Source organism: Protopterus annectens, chromosome 5.part0, assembly GCF_019279795.1.
Source record: "Protopterus annectens isolate FY-2018-M chromosome 5.part0, PAN1.0, whole genome shotgun sequence".
Lineage (NCBI taxonomy): Eukaryota > Metazoa > Chordata > Ceratodontiformes > Protopteridae > Protopterus > Protopterus annectens.
This window is the reverse complement of record NC_056735.1, coordinates 322,679,420-322,696,399: the sequence shown is the minus strand read 5'-3', so window position 1 is coordinate 322,696,399 and position 16,980 is coordinate 322,679,420. Positions and strand designations below refer to the sequence as shown.

Sequence of the window (16,980 nt, the reverse complement as noted above, 5' to 3'; positions counted from 1 at the left end):
TTAGTTTTTGGAAGTACAACCACACAAACCAAAATGGCTCAAGTATGCTTACATGCACATCCAGAGCAGGGCACAGTAAAAAAATAAAGTTGAGAAATGCCAAAGCAGGGATAACATTCCAAATTATAAGTCTCCCAGAATCATTTATGTCCACAACAGATGAGCTTATGCAACATTCACTACATTTGTATACAAAAGCAGTGAAGACCACCACCATGACATAACATTTTATCATAATCCAAGTCTCACCACTTGATATTTTGTGTAGTACCATGACTTGAGAACACAGGCTGCTGATGGCGCAAAATGGTTCTTTTCAGACAAGTCCTTGCCCTGCATCAGTCCCACTTTCTTTAAGTGGAACTCTTTTCTAACCATTTCAGAGCCATAGACTAACTATATGCTTAACTTTCATAAATTCAGATGTCGTAGAATGGCAGGTGGCACATGCTGTATGCAGAAACAATACTCCTGCACACCATACTGAGTTACTCTCACCACTTCAAGACAGCTACTTGACTCTTCCTACAGTTCACAAGTAGTAAGATGGCTACTTTGGCTTACTTTTAAGTTAATGATTACAAAGTTTACTCTTAATATATTGATAATATAGCTACTGGATTTCATTGAGAGTTTTACACTCACCTCCTGGCTGCACTTGGATTAAGCAATTGCCTTTTTTTCCAACTTCCTTTCAAAATTAAAGAACATAACCAAAACAGCTTATGTTTAGGAGATAAAGGTGCCTAACCTGAAAGATACAGAAAGAGGATGGTATGGAGAGAAGACAGAATATATATCATACCATCATCTATGATCCAGTCATCTTCCTGTCGTTCTCTAACAATCTTTGAGTACTCTTCTTCATCAACTTCCTCGTAGATGCTAGCAAAATTCTCAACCTTGAAAAATTAAAACCATAGAATTAAAATTTGAATTTTCAGCAAGTCATGTGTGACATCTGCAAATGTTCGCTCTTTTATATAACCGCAACCAAGACAGTCAACATTCTTAAAGGCAAATATGTGTATGGGATGAAGTTTTTAAATCTTCTCAATAGTTAACAGCAGCATAATTCAACCATCTCTTAAAATCGCTATCTACTGGATTTCCCATCAGGTATTTAAACAGTATTACAACTCCTAAATAGCACACACAATATTTTATGCTGGCACAGAGCATAGATGGATGCTACACTGTTAAAACAGCAACAGCTAAAGCAATTGCATTTTAATAACATTAAAGTTCACTTTCTACAATTTTACAAAGTACATGTGTTTTCTAGGTAAGCAAATCTGCCCAAAGGAGACTTTTTTCATTTTTGCTGCAAACCAGGATGCAGATTTAACAGCAGGCAGCAACTTCATACAATGTAATAATAATTCAAGTAAAATACTTCTTTGCCAATTGTCTTCTTCTTTCTTTTGCAGATCATTCTCTTAACAAAAATGTATTTCATATATAAAAAAGTCTCTTCTAGCCCCAGCCCACCCCCCCAAAATAATGAACAAAATAAATTGGATATTAGAAAAAATGCATTAAACTAAATTGAGTCATTGCACAGACAATCACATTTTCAACAGCTACACAAGATTCATAAAAGGTAAGCAACTAAAGTTACAAATGGTTTCCTGCAGCCAAAGCAGAAGAGATGTACCAAACAAATTGTGGAAAGAATGTGATAAATGACCACGTTAAAGCTACTGTCACTAAAACAAAATAAAATACACGATGTACCTCATCCATTTACTATAGGAAGGCACTTAAACTTGTGATATACATATAAGTTTATTACATTTTTTTTTTTTTTGCCAACATGCTTCCCAGTGTCAGGATCCTTGCCTCCTAACAATATACCCAGTTAACAGTTTCTATTGCCATTTCTGCCTTATATGCTTTTACTCAACTGTATTAACAGACAACTCTAATCTACCAATTCAGGAAGAAGAGAAACTGAGTGAGGTATCACCCTAATCACGGACCCTTTGAGAGAATGTCTTCTGGTTGATGTTATGGAACTTAAGCAGCAGACGCCCTTTCAAATACTGGCAATTCTGCAGAGGAGCCATGTTCTCCAGAACACCACCAGGGATGGAGTACATACCAATTCAACTGCCTTCAGCTCTAGCATGTTGCTAGAAACCAGCATTTTATTTGACTGAAAATATACTTAGGACCGCTGTGGTTGAGAAAATGTAATCTGTGCCCCTTTCGCAAAACACTAATCAAAATGAACAGAAGATACAAGTACAAAATGAAAGGAAATTTACTTGCAAGGGAGAGAAGGAAAGCAATAGTGAACAATAGAAAACTCAATAACTGAAGAAATGAACAGCCAGGAGTCCAAAACAACTGTAGAATGAAGAAATTTAATCCAGAATTGTTAAGCGCTTTCTTCCCTATACAGATAAGGGACTTCATCAGAACAAATTTAAAAATCAAGACATCTTTCATCACCCAACCCAGCTTTATATAATAACCCCAATTACACTCAAAGTCTTAAAGAGACCTCATCAATTCATTTATAATGCAATATAAAACAATATTAAAATTAATACATACTTTAACAATATATCTCATTAATTTGACAAAATACAATATTTATAAATATATAATATTAAACTAAAATATGTTTCAATTTAAGTACACTTGATATTGAAATAGCTTCATTAATTCCTGGAAAATTAACTGCATTTAATCAAGTTGCCATCTCAATTCACAGATGTCCAAATGGACATCCAAGACCCTTCCCCTCTGGATCCTTAGGCATCTGTTTTAACTCTAAAAACTTAAAACTATGATCATTAGGGTTCTAAAATATGTCTAGCCAGTGCATTTGTTTGTTTTTTGTGTTTAATGTCCAATAAATGTTTGTTAATTCTATTTTTAAATAGCTTTAGCATTTTCCCCACATAAAATATTGGACATTTTGTACATTTGGCTAAATAAACCACATTAGCAGTCACACAATTAAAATGGCCATACAACTTCAAAGTTCTTCCATTTAATTCAAACTTCTCTCCAGTCTCCAATATACAAGGAAAACAACTGCAATGCTGACACTTAAAAATTTCCTTCAGCCCTACATGCGCCCCCTCTGTACTGACACTTATTACGCTCAAAAATATCCTTAAAGGATCTATCCCCCTCTTACATATAACCAAGGGTTTTTCTCCCACCTTTAGGACAACATTAGTCTCAAAGTGTAATGTATCCCAGTTGTTATATACAACTTCCACTATCCTATACACATCATGATTATAACATACAATAAATCCCACTTGGGTTTTAAAGTGAAGGTTCAACCTATTCACATTACTAGTATCTTTTCCATAGATCAGAATTGGTTTATAAAAACCTTTTTTTCCTTTTCGTAATTACTTCGTTGCCACCCTCTCCTAATAAATCAACAGAGTAACCCCTTGCTTAAAACATGTCTAAAATAAATTTAACTTCAAGGAAAATTGAATCTGAGCTTACCATTCTGGCCACCCTGACCAATTGTCCCTTAATTATGGACTTTTTCTGAAAGTGAGGATGTGCACTCATATATTCCAAATATGAATTAGAAAAAGTCTGTTTTCTATGAATTCTTGAGCTTAATGCCCTATCCTTTGTAATGGATAAATTAATGTCCAAATAAGCTATACTATTGAAACTATGGTTGTGTAAATTTAAAAAAAGGAACAGTACTATTAATATAAAATGTCAAATAATTTTAATTCTTCAGTACCATTCCACAAGATAAATAAATAATTTAAAAATCTTGTATAATAAATTATATTGTCCATGAATGCACAATTAAATACAAAATGTTGTTCCAAATAGGCCATAATATAGTTCGCAAAGACGGGGGAGCACGCTGCTCCCATTGCTACCCCCGTCTTCTGCCTACAATACTGACCTTCAAAACTCAAATTATTATTTTTTTTAACACAACTACCATGAGGGTCACATATACATTTATATCATCCTGATCAAAGACCCCAATTTTAAGTAGCCGTGCTTCTAGCCACAACAAACCCTCCTCATGTGGAATCACTGTAAAAGCCTACCACATCTACTGTGACCAGAATACATTCACAATTCACATTAAGTTTCCCTACTTCATCAAGGAATTCCTAAGAATCCTTACATATGCAAGGAAAACTTTTTAAACCCTCTTGCAGTTTCTGATCCAAAAATTTTCCAGCAAAACAGGTTTTTGAATGTTTCCCATCTGCAATTGGTCTAAAGGATGGGTTTATCAATCATTTATGAATTTTAGGAATTCTGAAAAAATGTGAAACTACAGGGTACTTAATCACCATGTAAGAGTGCTCATCCTCATTAATTTGGCCTTGGAACATGTCATCCATAAGCAGATCAATTTTTCTATACATTATATGAACTTCATTCAATGAACTTTCAACCTAGGAGCCATCTAATAATAATAATGAATTGATCCCATCCAAATAATCAGTTAGATTCATTATAACAATACCGTTCCCCTTATCAGGTTACATTAAACGTATGTTCGAATCATGCACTAAATCAAATATCACAGTTTCTTCATTTTTAGTCAAATTAATAGTGTCATTTGGAAATTTTGATGTTAATACCTTTCGAATATCTTTATCACATTTGCTTTCAAATAATTTTATAACATTATTTAATGGGGGATTAAACATACTAGGTGTCCTTAGTCCCATATCCTTATTAATCGTAACATCCGAAGAATTGAACCATACCTTAACGTTCAATTTCCTCATATAACTTTTCAGATCAATAAGCTTATCATCCAACCTCGCCCTTCTAAAGGGCACAAAGGTAAACCCTTTTGCAAGATTGTCCACATGTTCAGTTTTAACTATTCTATCTGAATAGTTATATACTTTAAAATCCCATGCTTTATTAAACACTACTCGTGGTTTTAATTCATTTAACAAACATTCCTAACCACCCCCACAAATACATACAATGTTACTTTCATTCATGTTGTTCAAACTATTGACACCATTAGTCCCAACTGTTCGTATTAATTCAGATATGGAAACATCCTTTGTAAATCTGTCATCCATTTGAACAACATCAGTGGCTACAATATCAGTTGCAAACTTTTCATTATTTAAACAGACAAACATTACCCAGTCTGAAAAGTCCGAAACTGTTACCTCAGTATTGACAGGTAAAAGCAACGCTCAAGCCAAATCCATTAATTCTTCCGTTGTCGGCTCTTGCTCCTTGCATTGGAGTTGGTTTTCGGTCACACACCTGTTTGTTGAAGTCCTGAGTGACTGTCGGTAAAAAATGGGACTGCTGCGGTTTTCCTTTTAATCGTTCAGAATGCCTTATGTTGTCCTCACCCGAAAGTGACACCAACCGCTGCCTATTCACCTTATAACCGTCTGCGTCTGACGTAGTTTTTTCCCTCATATCAGCATTCTGATTGGACAACTCCTCCAGAACCATACTTCCCGCTGACATAGGGTACACACCCTCTGAGAGGCATATTCATTAATATCTCAATTTTGTTCGATTTTCATAGAAAAATAGTATTACAAATAGATGTTACATTTGTAAAAACTCCATTAAACATAATTTGATTTGCATTAAAATGAAAGCCACTTTTGATGGACTGATTTAACTCATCTAATTCTTTAGCTGCTTTTTCCGCTGCCTGAAATTTCCATTTGTTGTTTTTTATACGATATTAATTTCTTCTCAAACACTTCAATTTTACCTACTATAGAAGAATCTCCAGTTTGGGAAACATTTTCTTGCCTTCTTTCAAACCCAAATGAGAACTTACTGTCCATCCATTCAGAATGTCCATTCGAACTCCCAATATCAGGTGTTGGTTGGATTAGAGGGTAGCCTAAACTACCAAACACCTCATTGTTACTTTGCTTTTCAGTCAGTGTGTGTATTTGGGCTGTATGAACAGCCAATTGCTGCTGTATTTGTTGCAACAATGCAAAAATATCGTTAGTGGTTCCTGCACCTTCCATTTCTAAAACCCCAAACTCGACCAATAGTGAACAGAAAATGCAATTAAGTGTAACTGGGGTTATTATATAAAGCTGGGTTGGGTGATGAAAGATGTCTTGATTTTTAAAATTTGTTCTGAGGAAGTCCCTTATCTGTACAGGGAAAAAGTGCTTAACAATTCTGGATTACATTTCTTCATTCAACAGCTGTTTTGGATTCCTGGCTGTTCATTTCTTCAGTTACTGAATTTTCTATTGTTCACTATTGGTCGAGTTTGGAGTTTGAGAAATGGAAGGTGCAGGAACCACTAACTACGATATTTTTGCATTGTTACAACAAATACAGCAGCAATTGGCTGTTCATACAGCCCAAATACACACGTTGACTGAAAAGCAAAGTAACAATGAGGTGTTTGGTAGCTTAGGCTTCCCTCTAACCCAGCCAACACATGATATTAGGAGTTCGAATGGAGCTGAAGGACAGAGGAATAGCAGGAATGTGGATACACCAGTTAGTGCTGAAGAGCCAAATAGTAATGCCCAAGGGCATTATGAATGGATGGACAGTACGTTCTCATTTGGGTTTGAAAGAAGGCATAAAAATGTTTCCCAAACTGGAGACTCTTCTATAGTAGATAAAATTAAAGTGTTTAAGAAATTAATAACGTATAAAAACAAATGGAAATTTCATATTTGTAAAAAAAACACTGAATTGGAAATTGTTCCCTGTGGTCTCAGATTGTGGAAATATCCAAATGGAGTTGAAGGTAATACCGATTTGTTGACAATTACATGCATTCTTTGACAAAACAGGGTTGCAGATGAGACTGATGGCTAAATCAAATATGCAGGCAGCGGAAAAAGCAGCTAAATAATTAGACAAGTTAAAATCAGTCCATCAAAAGTGGCTTTCATTTTAATGCAAATCAAATTATGTTTAATGGAGTTTTTACAAATGTAACATCTATTTGTAATACTATTTTTCTACGAAAATCGAACAAAATAAAGAGAGACATTAATGAATATGCCTCTCAGAGGGTGTACCCTATGTCAGCGGGAAGTATGGCTCTGGAGTAGTTGTCCAATCAGAACGCTGATGTCAGGGAGAAACCTACGTCAGACGCCAATGGTTATAAGGCAAATAGGCAGTGGTTGGAGTCCCTTTCGGGTGAGGACAACATAAGGCGTTCTGAACTATTAAAAGGAAAAAGGCAGCATTCCCATTTTTTACCAAGAAGCACTCAGGACTTCAACAAACAGGGTGCGTGACCGAAAACCAACTCCAATGCGAGGAGCAAGAGCCGACAACGGAGGAATTAATGGATTTGGCTTTAGAGTTGCTTTTACCTGTCAATACTGAGGTAATAGTTTCAGACTTTTCAGACTGGGTAATGAGTTTGCCTGTCTGTTTAAATAATGAAAAGTTTGCAACTGATATTGTAGCCTCTGATGTTGTTCAAATGGATGACGGATTTACAAAGGATGTTTCCATATCTGAATTAATATGAACAGTTGGGATTAATGGTGTCAATAGTTTGAACAACATGAATGAAGGTAACATTGTATGTATTTGTGAGGGTGGTGAGGAAGGTTTGTTAAATGAATTAAAACCACGAGTAGTGTTTAATAAAGCACAAGATTTTAAAGTATATAACTATTCAGATATAATAGTTAAAACTGAACATGTGGATATTCTTACAAAAGGGTTTACTTTTGTGCCCTTTAGAAGGGTAAGGTTGGATGATACGCTTATTGATCTAAAGAGTTATACGAGGAAATTGAACTTTAAGGTATGGTTCAATTCTTCGGATGTTACGATTAATAAGGATATGGGACTAAGGAGACCCAGTATGTTTAATCCCCCATTAAACAATGTTATAAAATTATTTGAAAGCAAATGTGAAAAAGATATTCGAAAGGTATTAACATGAAAATTTCCAAATGACACCATTAATTTGACTAAAAATGAAGAAACTATGATATGTGATTTAGTGCATGATTCGAACATATGTTTAATGAAACCTGATAAGGGGAACAGTATTGTTATAATGAATCTAATTGATTTGGACGGGATCAATTCATTATTATTAGATGGTTCCTATGTTGAAAGTTCACTGAATGAAATTCATATAATGTATAGGAAAATTGATCTGCTTATGGACGACATGTTGTTCCAAGGCCAAATTAATGAGGATGAGCACGCTTACATGGTGAATAAGTACCCCTGTAGTTTCACATTTTTTCAGAATTCCTAAAATTCATAAAGGATTGCTAAACCCATCCTTTACACCAGTTGTAGATGGAAAACATTCAAAAACCTGTTTTACTGGAAACATTTTGGATCAGAAACTGCAAGAGGGTTTAAAAAAGTTTTCCTTACATATGTAAGGATTCTTGGGATTTCCTTGATAAGTAGGGAAAATTAATGTGAATGGCGAATGTATTCTGGTCACAATAGATGCGGTAAGCTTATTTACAGCGATACCACATGAGGAAGGTTTGTTGTGGCTAGAAGTGTAGCTACTTAAAACTGGGGTCTTTGATCAGGATGATATAAATGTATATGTGACCCTCATGGAAGTTGTGTTAAAAAAAATAATTATACGAGTTTTGAAGGTCAGTATTATAGGCAGAAGACGGGGGTAGCAATGGGAGCAGCATGTGCCCTCGTCTTTGCAAACTATATTATGGTCTATTGGGAACAACATTTTCTAATTAAATTGTGAATTCATGGGCAATATCATTTATTATACAAGATTTTTAGATTTATTTATCTCGTGGAATGGTACTGAAGACGAATTAAAATTATTTGACATTTATATTAATAATACTGTTCCTTTTTTAAAATTTACACACAACCATAGTTTCAATAGTATAGCTTATTTGGACATTGATTTATCCATTACAAAGGATAGGGCGTTAAGCTCAATAATTCATAGAAAACAGACTTTTCCTAATTCATATTTGGAATATACGAGTGCACACCCTCCCTTTCAGAAAAGTCCACAATTAAGGGACAATTGGTCAGGGCGGCCAGAATGGTCAGCTTGGATTCAATTTTCCTCCAAGTTAAATTTATTTTGAACATGTTTGAAGCAAGGGGTTACCCTGTTGATTTATTAGGAGAGGTTGGCAACGAAGTAATTATGAAAAGGAAAAAAGTTTTTTATAAACCAATTCTGATTTATTGAAAAGATACTAGTAATGTGAATAGGTCGAACCTTCACTTTAAAACCCAAGTGGGATTTATTGTAGGTTATAATCGTGATGTGCATAGGAAAGTGGAAGTTATATATAACAACTCGGATATATTACACTTTTGAGAATAATGTTGCCCAGAAGATGGGGAAAAAAACCCTTGGTTATATACAAGATCATCCTTTAAGGATATTTTTGAGAGTAATAAATATCAGTACAGAGGGGGCACATGTAGGGCTAATGTCAGCATTGCAGTTTTTGTCCTTATATAATGGAGACAGGAGAGACGTTTGAATTAAATGGAAGAACTTTGAAGTTGTATGGCCATTTTAATTGTGTGACGGCAAATGTGGTTTACTTAGCCAAATGTACAAAATGTCCAATATTTTATGTGGGGAAAACGCTAAAGCTATTTAAAAATAGAATTAGAAAACATTTATTGGACATTAAACACAAAAAAACAAACAAATGCACTGGCCCGACATATTTTAGAATATAATGATCATAGTTTTAAGTTTTTAGAGTTACAACAGATGCCAAAGGATCCGCAGGGAAGGGTCTTGGATGTCCATTTGGACATCTGATAATTGATATGGCAACTCCGATTAAATGCAGTTAATTTTCCAGGAATTAACGAAGCTGCTTTGATATGAAGTGTACTTAAATTGAAGCATAATTTAGGTTAATATTCTATATTTATAAATATTGTATTTTGTCAAATAAATTAAAGTGAGATATATTTTTAAAGTATGTATTAATTTTAATATTGTTTTATATTGCATTATAAATTAATTGATGAGGTCTCCAAGACTAAGTGCAATTGGGGTTATTATATCAAGCTGGGTCGGGTGATGAAAGATGTCTTAATTTTTAAATTTGTTCTGAGGAAGTCCCTTATCTGTACAGGGAAGAAAGCGCTTAACAATTCTGGATTAAATTTCATTCTACAGTTGTTTTGGATTCTTGGCTGTTCATTTCTTCAGTTATAGAGAAGGAAATCAAACTGGTGTGTGTTATCTAATGGCCTCTGTGAGGAGTGTTAAAGGTTGCATCAAACATGGTGATTTCAGGCACCACTGGAAATGGACCATGTTAGAAATAAACTGAACACAAATGTTTCTGCTGAAAGTTCAACTCAGATTAACATGAAACTTTCTGGGATAAGCAGTCTACAACTAAATTTATTTTGTTGCTTATGACAGTAGTATGTGACAAATCATATTAATCCAAATCTGCTTTTGGGCCACTCAGTACTATGTGCTTTTTTTTTCTTTGTTGGAATTAAAAGCACTTCTCAATTTTTAAATTTTCATATACAATATTAGACCCAGCCGAAGTTGTGCCAAAGACCCTTAAAGAGATCACTGGGAACAGAACCTCCATTAAGTCTAACCCACACACATAACAGCTTAGAATATTTTTTTATGTAGTTATTTATTTTTTTTTTTAAACTTCCCCACTGGCAGATTTTCTCAGGTGTCAGTTCTTCAGTCCATACTCCTAGGCTGCATGAACTTCAGAATCCAAAACACGAGGCATTCACAAGCACTAGCCACAATACTTTATGGGCCTACCCAGCTCTGTGACACAGAGGGTAAATCCCTGTCTGAACCCCAGATTACCAAAATTTGGGCAGCAGCATGGACATTTGAAGAATCATAGGGGGGGGGGGGGTTGAGTGAGCATCATTTGCTGAATCACCTACCATGTTGGAAGGAGACTGTGGCTATGGGTAAGCCCAACCTGCTTCTAAGCAAGTGGGGGCTTGCATGACATCAGCAGCTGCAGGACTGGAAAACTGTACTTGACAATCCTAAGCCAATGGTAAATTTTTGGTTGTTTGCATGAGAGTCTAAATCGAATGGAGAAAAATGGATTATTAAATTAAGAGGTCTATTTTCTCCAGGTTTGAATGAGCACCTTTACAAAATTTATGAGATTGACATTAGGCTTGATGGCCACACAGAGGGATTTTCTTCGGTCTTTTTTCTGTTATTTGTTATATCACACTGAAGAAGACTTTATTGTTACAGCCGAAACCGGTCTGGTGAAATTTTCACTCTACGGAATAATGTTCTTTTTAGCACAAAAATTAAATATATTATAATGTGCTAAATACAACGGTCTGCTGGTCATTGACTTTGATAAAAGTGAATTTTGGGACCTGGCAGTTTCCTTACTTGCAGGGGTTGGTTGTTCCTTTTGTTTCAATACTAAACACAATTTGCCACAGTCTTAAAAATCACACACATCATGCTGGCCAAAGATTTTCTTAGCTTTAAAAATTATTTTAAACCAAACTTAAAAAAAAATATGCATTTAGACCTGGTGCATTATCCGTTCAAAGCATCGTCATCCAGTAAGAGTCACACAACTTGAAATAAGTATCAAGATCTCCACTTAGGGTTTCTGCATACAACTTCAATTACTCTAAAATAAAACTGATGACTACACCCCCAGGAGTGTGTGTGTGTGTGTGTGTGGGGGGGGGGGGGGCAGGACTCAAACATTCGCCAAGGACCATTAGAGTTAAGCACCTACCTTCCTGTAATTAAGCAGTCGTAATACTGCCAAGCTGTCAGCACATACCTGCAATCCATTACCACAAGTTTCATTTCTTTTAGCCTTAAGCATTCACAGATTAAACAATTAGACGAGACTATGGGGTTGGGAGGCAAAGAGATATCATTTGTCCTTTGGCAAAAATTCTTGAAAAAAATATGTACCCCAATTTCTGAATTGTGTTAAATAAATACTGTTTCAATACAGCAGCCCAGTATTGCAGCTGATTAACTCTGAGTACAGGGCAGCACCAATTTTTTAAAGTGTACACCAAACCATAAAAACATCTTATTTGGAGATCTGTTAGCTGATCTGAGATGGGCTTTTAAAGAATATCAGTCTATTTCTCAAGAGATTAGACACTTGCAGATTTCACCAAAGTGTCATTAACTGGCTTGCCTCCCATCATAGTGATACGACTTTGTGCTTATTCTGGGTGCAGCAATTCTGCAGCAGGTATAGCTGGGATCCTACAAACCTGCCACAGCAGATTTTATTTTCATTAATTATCAATAACCTGCCTTATGATCTACCCTCAGTAGAAGTAATGCTAAATGATAAGAACACAGTCACTTTGAGGTTGATTTCTATTACAACACTACAGGAACTGCAAAAAAATTCTGCCACATTTAGAAATGGCTTCTCAACAAATTCTCAACTTGTAATGGTTCTCTCTGCTTCCCATTAAATTTCCAGCAATATCAGTAGTGACTAGTACTACTAATCATTATAGTATTACATGTGAACAGTGTGATATTGTTGACAATCCACCTGCTCAAGTCTAGATTTTTCATTTTCCTAGTAACACTCTCTATACTTTCATGTGTACTAGGCTAATGACCACTGGGACCTTTTTCAGTCTACTATGCATCCCAAATCTCTGACAAGTTCTGTTACCTTTGATAGTGTAAATAGGGCATTTGTAAGCAGCGGTCCAGGAGATTAAATATTTACAGACTGCCTTTACCCATTAGACACATTGCTGCCAAACCAAGAATTTGAATTGCTGGTTCCCATCCAGATATCAAAGTTGCACTTGAATTGGGTTAGAGAGCAGCACTGCTTCACATGGATAGGGAGCCTGTTCCAGAGAAGGGGTAGTCTCTGAAATACCCAATCTATCCAGCAGGTTCTATAACAGGCAAGGTTTAAGTCTTTAGAATGGGTAATTCTGGCACCTTTTGTTTTGCCTGCATGCATCAGATCAGTGTGGGATATGACCATGCCTTGTACATCAGGCATAAATCATATACTTTTGCTGCCCAAACTATATGAATGGTTAAAAGAAAACAGCCTCGGTATCCACCCTTCTAAACGTAATGTTGTGTATTTATTTGAACTTAACTGGAATAGAGCACTGTCTCAGCCTGCCTAAGTAGCAAATACAGTAGAGTGTACATTTGTAAGTACAGATGTTAAGGAACACAGGCAAATAAAGCAAAAGGAACATAATACTGCACATAACATTTTGGTAATTTCAGACCAGAATAACATTTTATTTTAGGGAACTCAAATTATACAGTAAGTGACTGAATACACAGACTTTGGTGTATTTGATGTTTCGTATCCAATACAACTTGTAACTTAACATTTAAAAAAATGCATGTGTGGTTAAAGAAAAGGCCATGTGCGTTACGAGCCTCCTCTGATAACATTGTATGCCAAACCTGCTGCAGTCCTATTGAAATTATTTATGGGATACTGAATAAAACTCATTTTGCTCATGTTCATGAGGTGACCTCTCTATATTGCAGTGTTCAAAATAAAATTTACTAAAAGAATTATGGAGTTCATTACAGTCACATATAAGGAACAATGTGGCAGATTGAGCCTACCATAGCATGCACTTAATGATGAAGAAATACAGCTTTCATTAAACAATGAATGGTTACAACAGAAGTAAATTATACCTTTCAAATAAAATGCAAAGCCGCACTTAGCCTAGTACCAACCTATGAACCTTGACCTATCGGCCCTAGGGCCTATGCAAGCCTAGCCATAACAATTCCCTGGATATTTCTTTCCACAATATTTACTTCTCTGGGCCCCTGTCTAGCAGGGTGACTGACATGACCCCAAGAGTGAATTTCCCATCTCCCATCCAATTATCAAGGTTCCTTTTGAATAGGGCCAATGAGGCACTCTGCTTGACATGTATGGGCAGTCTATTCCAGAGTATGGGGAGTCTCTGGGTCAGGAACCTATCCCTCCAGCATGTTTTGTTCATTGTGATGACAAGGTTTAGATCCCTGGAGCGTGTGGCTCGGAGGGATTGGGATTTCTTTAAGTGGAGCATGTCCAACAGCTCAGGGTTTGACATGGCCTCGTACGTTAAGCAGAGATAGCCTCCGAGTAGACGATATGCCACAGAGTACAGCTGGAGGTTTTTATTTATTTATTTATTTATTTATTTAGACAGTCAGCATATGGCATCTGCTTTAGGCCTGTGATTCTGTTAGTGAGATATTTCTGTGGCCTTTCCAGCTGTTGTAGAGGTCTTGTGGGTCTAGTGAGGGATGAGTACAGTGGGACAATGACCTCCTTTTTTCTGGATGAAAAGCCCTTCGTGATGAGGTTCATTATCCAAAATACTGGGTGATCACTGCACAGACTTATCATTACAAGAGAAGAAATAAAATTCATTAGAATAATGCAAGTTGTTCAGGATTAGGGAATTTATGTGGACAGTGACCTAACATTTGATCAACATGTGTCTACTGTTGTAAGAAAGTACTTCTATATTGCACAGCTTGTACACAAATAGATTTGTTCTAGATCTAGGGATGTTTTGTTCCCCTTTACTTAACCCTCATTAGGTCAATCATTGAATATAAATGCCCTCTTTGACATGCATCTGAACAGACACATGCAACAACTGCAACGCCCACAGAGATACCTTATTAAAAGGATACAAGACCTAAACATATCCTACATGGACTGACTCAAAGCATTGTCACTATAGTACAGATTCCACAGAGCTGAACTGTGTCTGGCATACAAGGCATCCTCTGACCCATAATTGATGGATTTGTGGCATCAGCATGTCAAACAGCATCAGAAATACTTGGTCAAGGGATCTACACCTCTTCTTCAACATAAACAGAATTTGGAGGGACAGATATTTCAAAGAGGATACCACTGTTGTGGATTCCCATCCACATAAAAACAAAGTTCAACCCTGTCCATTTTCATGCACAACTTGGATCTACAGATGGGGAAACAGAAAACTTACCCTCGAACTACCCTCTGTACTACTACTGGCTACAGACAGCTCCTAAATGAGTTATACTATGCATGGGTCTCCTCATGATATATGGCATGATCCCAGATATTCTTATTACAGGTAGTATACCAATTACCAACCATGGGAAGGGTTAGGCCAGTCTACGAGCAGATGGACTAGGTTATGTAGAGTACAAAAAGGGAAATTGGCTAGACTGAAATGGCCTGCAAGGGCAGCTAGCCTACTACATTCCTATGAACCTATAAAGTCTTTAGGTACTTGGCTTGACTTTGAATGTCTATTCTGACATTGGAGCCTGCATTATGATGATCTTTGACCATGACACAGCATGTTACCATACACAAAGGCTGTTTTTTTTATTTTTTTGTTAATACACTCAACAAAGGGTATGCCCTCCCATTAATGTCCTCAAGTAATTTAACACAGCTTTTGCAGATTTATCTCCTAGTCCACATACAGAATACCACAGTTTGCACATTTTCAAATGCAAATGATACATGGTCACTGCTAGGACTTACTTGTTGGAACTCCGTGGAGTACTAAAACATTTGCAACTACAGTCCACTTTCAGCACAGAGAATATAAAATAATTAATCATACTTGTCCTAATCCAGCAGTGATTCTGTATATGCTGGACAGTTAAAATCATTAACCAATCTAGCTATATTACGTGCTAATGGTCTCACACTACACTTTATAACTGCTTGTCTACCCATGCTACCCTTTTCTCCATCATATTCCCTTGCTGATTTATTGTATATAAAATAAGAACAAAGTAAATAAATAAAAAAAAGTTATTGTTAAGACCTTTTTGGTCCTGGTCATGCCTGCATATGGTCCATGGGCAAATCCATTTGCTTGGTTGACTCAATAAAACACATCCATGACAGCAGTGCTTCAACAAGCATTCCATCAGATAGAAAAAGTATACAGAAATATACACAATTTGCCAATTCTTTTCAGCAGCTACCAACCAATAAAAAATGTCCTTGTCCTCCCAAAGCTGGTCTCCACTTATGATTACTACACTTTAAACATAAAGTTTCTAATATGCGCAACACACACATGATACATCAATAACATGGGTTCACGAAGGTAAGGTCGTACTTTGGTCGAAAATGGTATTTCGATCAAAGAAAGTAGGGCTATATATATATACACATACACACACATATATATATACATACATATATTTATATATATATATATATATATATATATATACATATATATATATATATATATATATATATATCTATATATATACATACATATATACATATATACCAACCCAAAAAGTTCCAGCACTACTCAGGAGACGTAGGCAGCATGCTGTTCAAAATGGCTTTATTGTGAACACAATCCTCTACAGACCGGTTTCGTTCAACAGAGCATCATCAGTGAGTGCCAGAATACGTGAAAAACATGCATTTTATACACATTGGTTTCCCATTTAAAGGACCCGTCACCTTTAAATTGAAATCACATACTTATGATTAAAAAATCACATACATATAATAAAAAATGCATGATTTAAACTAAAGTGCACTGTACAATTGACAATATTACACTAGTATTATTTTTACTTAACTACCCCAACACCATAAACCCTACATTTACCTCAATATAATCCATTCTACATCATACCTTAATATAATGTATATAAACATTTATATATTACTAAAAACAGATGGCTAGTTACTAACTATATATTTGTACTTTTCTATATAACTTAAGGATACATCTATAATAAATTTATTATAAATTGGCACTAGCTATGGTGCAACTTCCATTGAATCTCATATTGATATTTACCAATGATCATTGAGACCAGGTTTAAAAAGCGCCCCCAAGTTTGTTATCCACCTCCGTTCTTTTTTTAGACAGTGACTGATGACCTAAAGATTCACCAACATCTTGTATTATTACCTTATAGATACCTACGAAAATAAAATGAGATGCAGGATGATGTAATGTGTGTTTATATAATGCACTACGTGTGCGCTT

The 16,980-nt window shown here is 35.8% G+C and overlaps 1 protein-coding gene across 1 annotated transcript in view; it reads right to left on the bottom strand.

Annotated features, from left to right (window-relative positions):
* Positions 1-16,980, bottom strand: part of POLA1 (DNA polymerase alpha 1, catalytic subunit) — a 3,104,727-nt gene that overhangs the window by 2,966,113 nt on the left and 121,634 nt on the right. Inside the window, exon 3 of the mRNA XM_044072304.1 lies at positions 806-902. Coding sequence (XP_043928239.1) covers positions 806-902 — 97 coding nt within the window. The remainder of the gene's footprint in view (positions 1-805; positions 903-16,980) is intronic.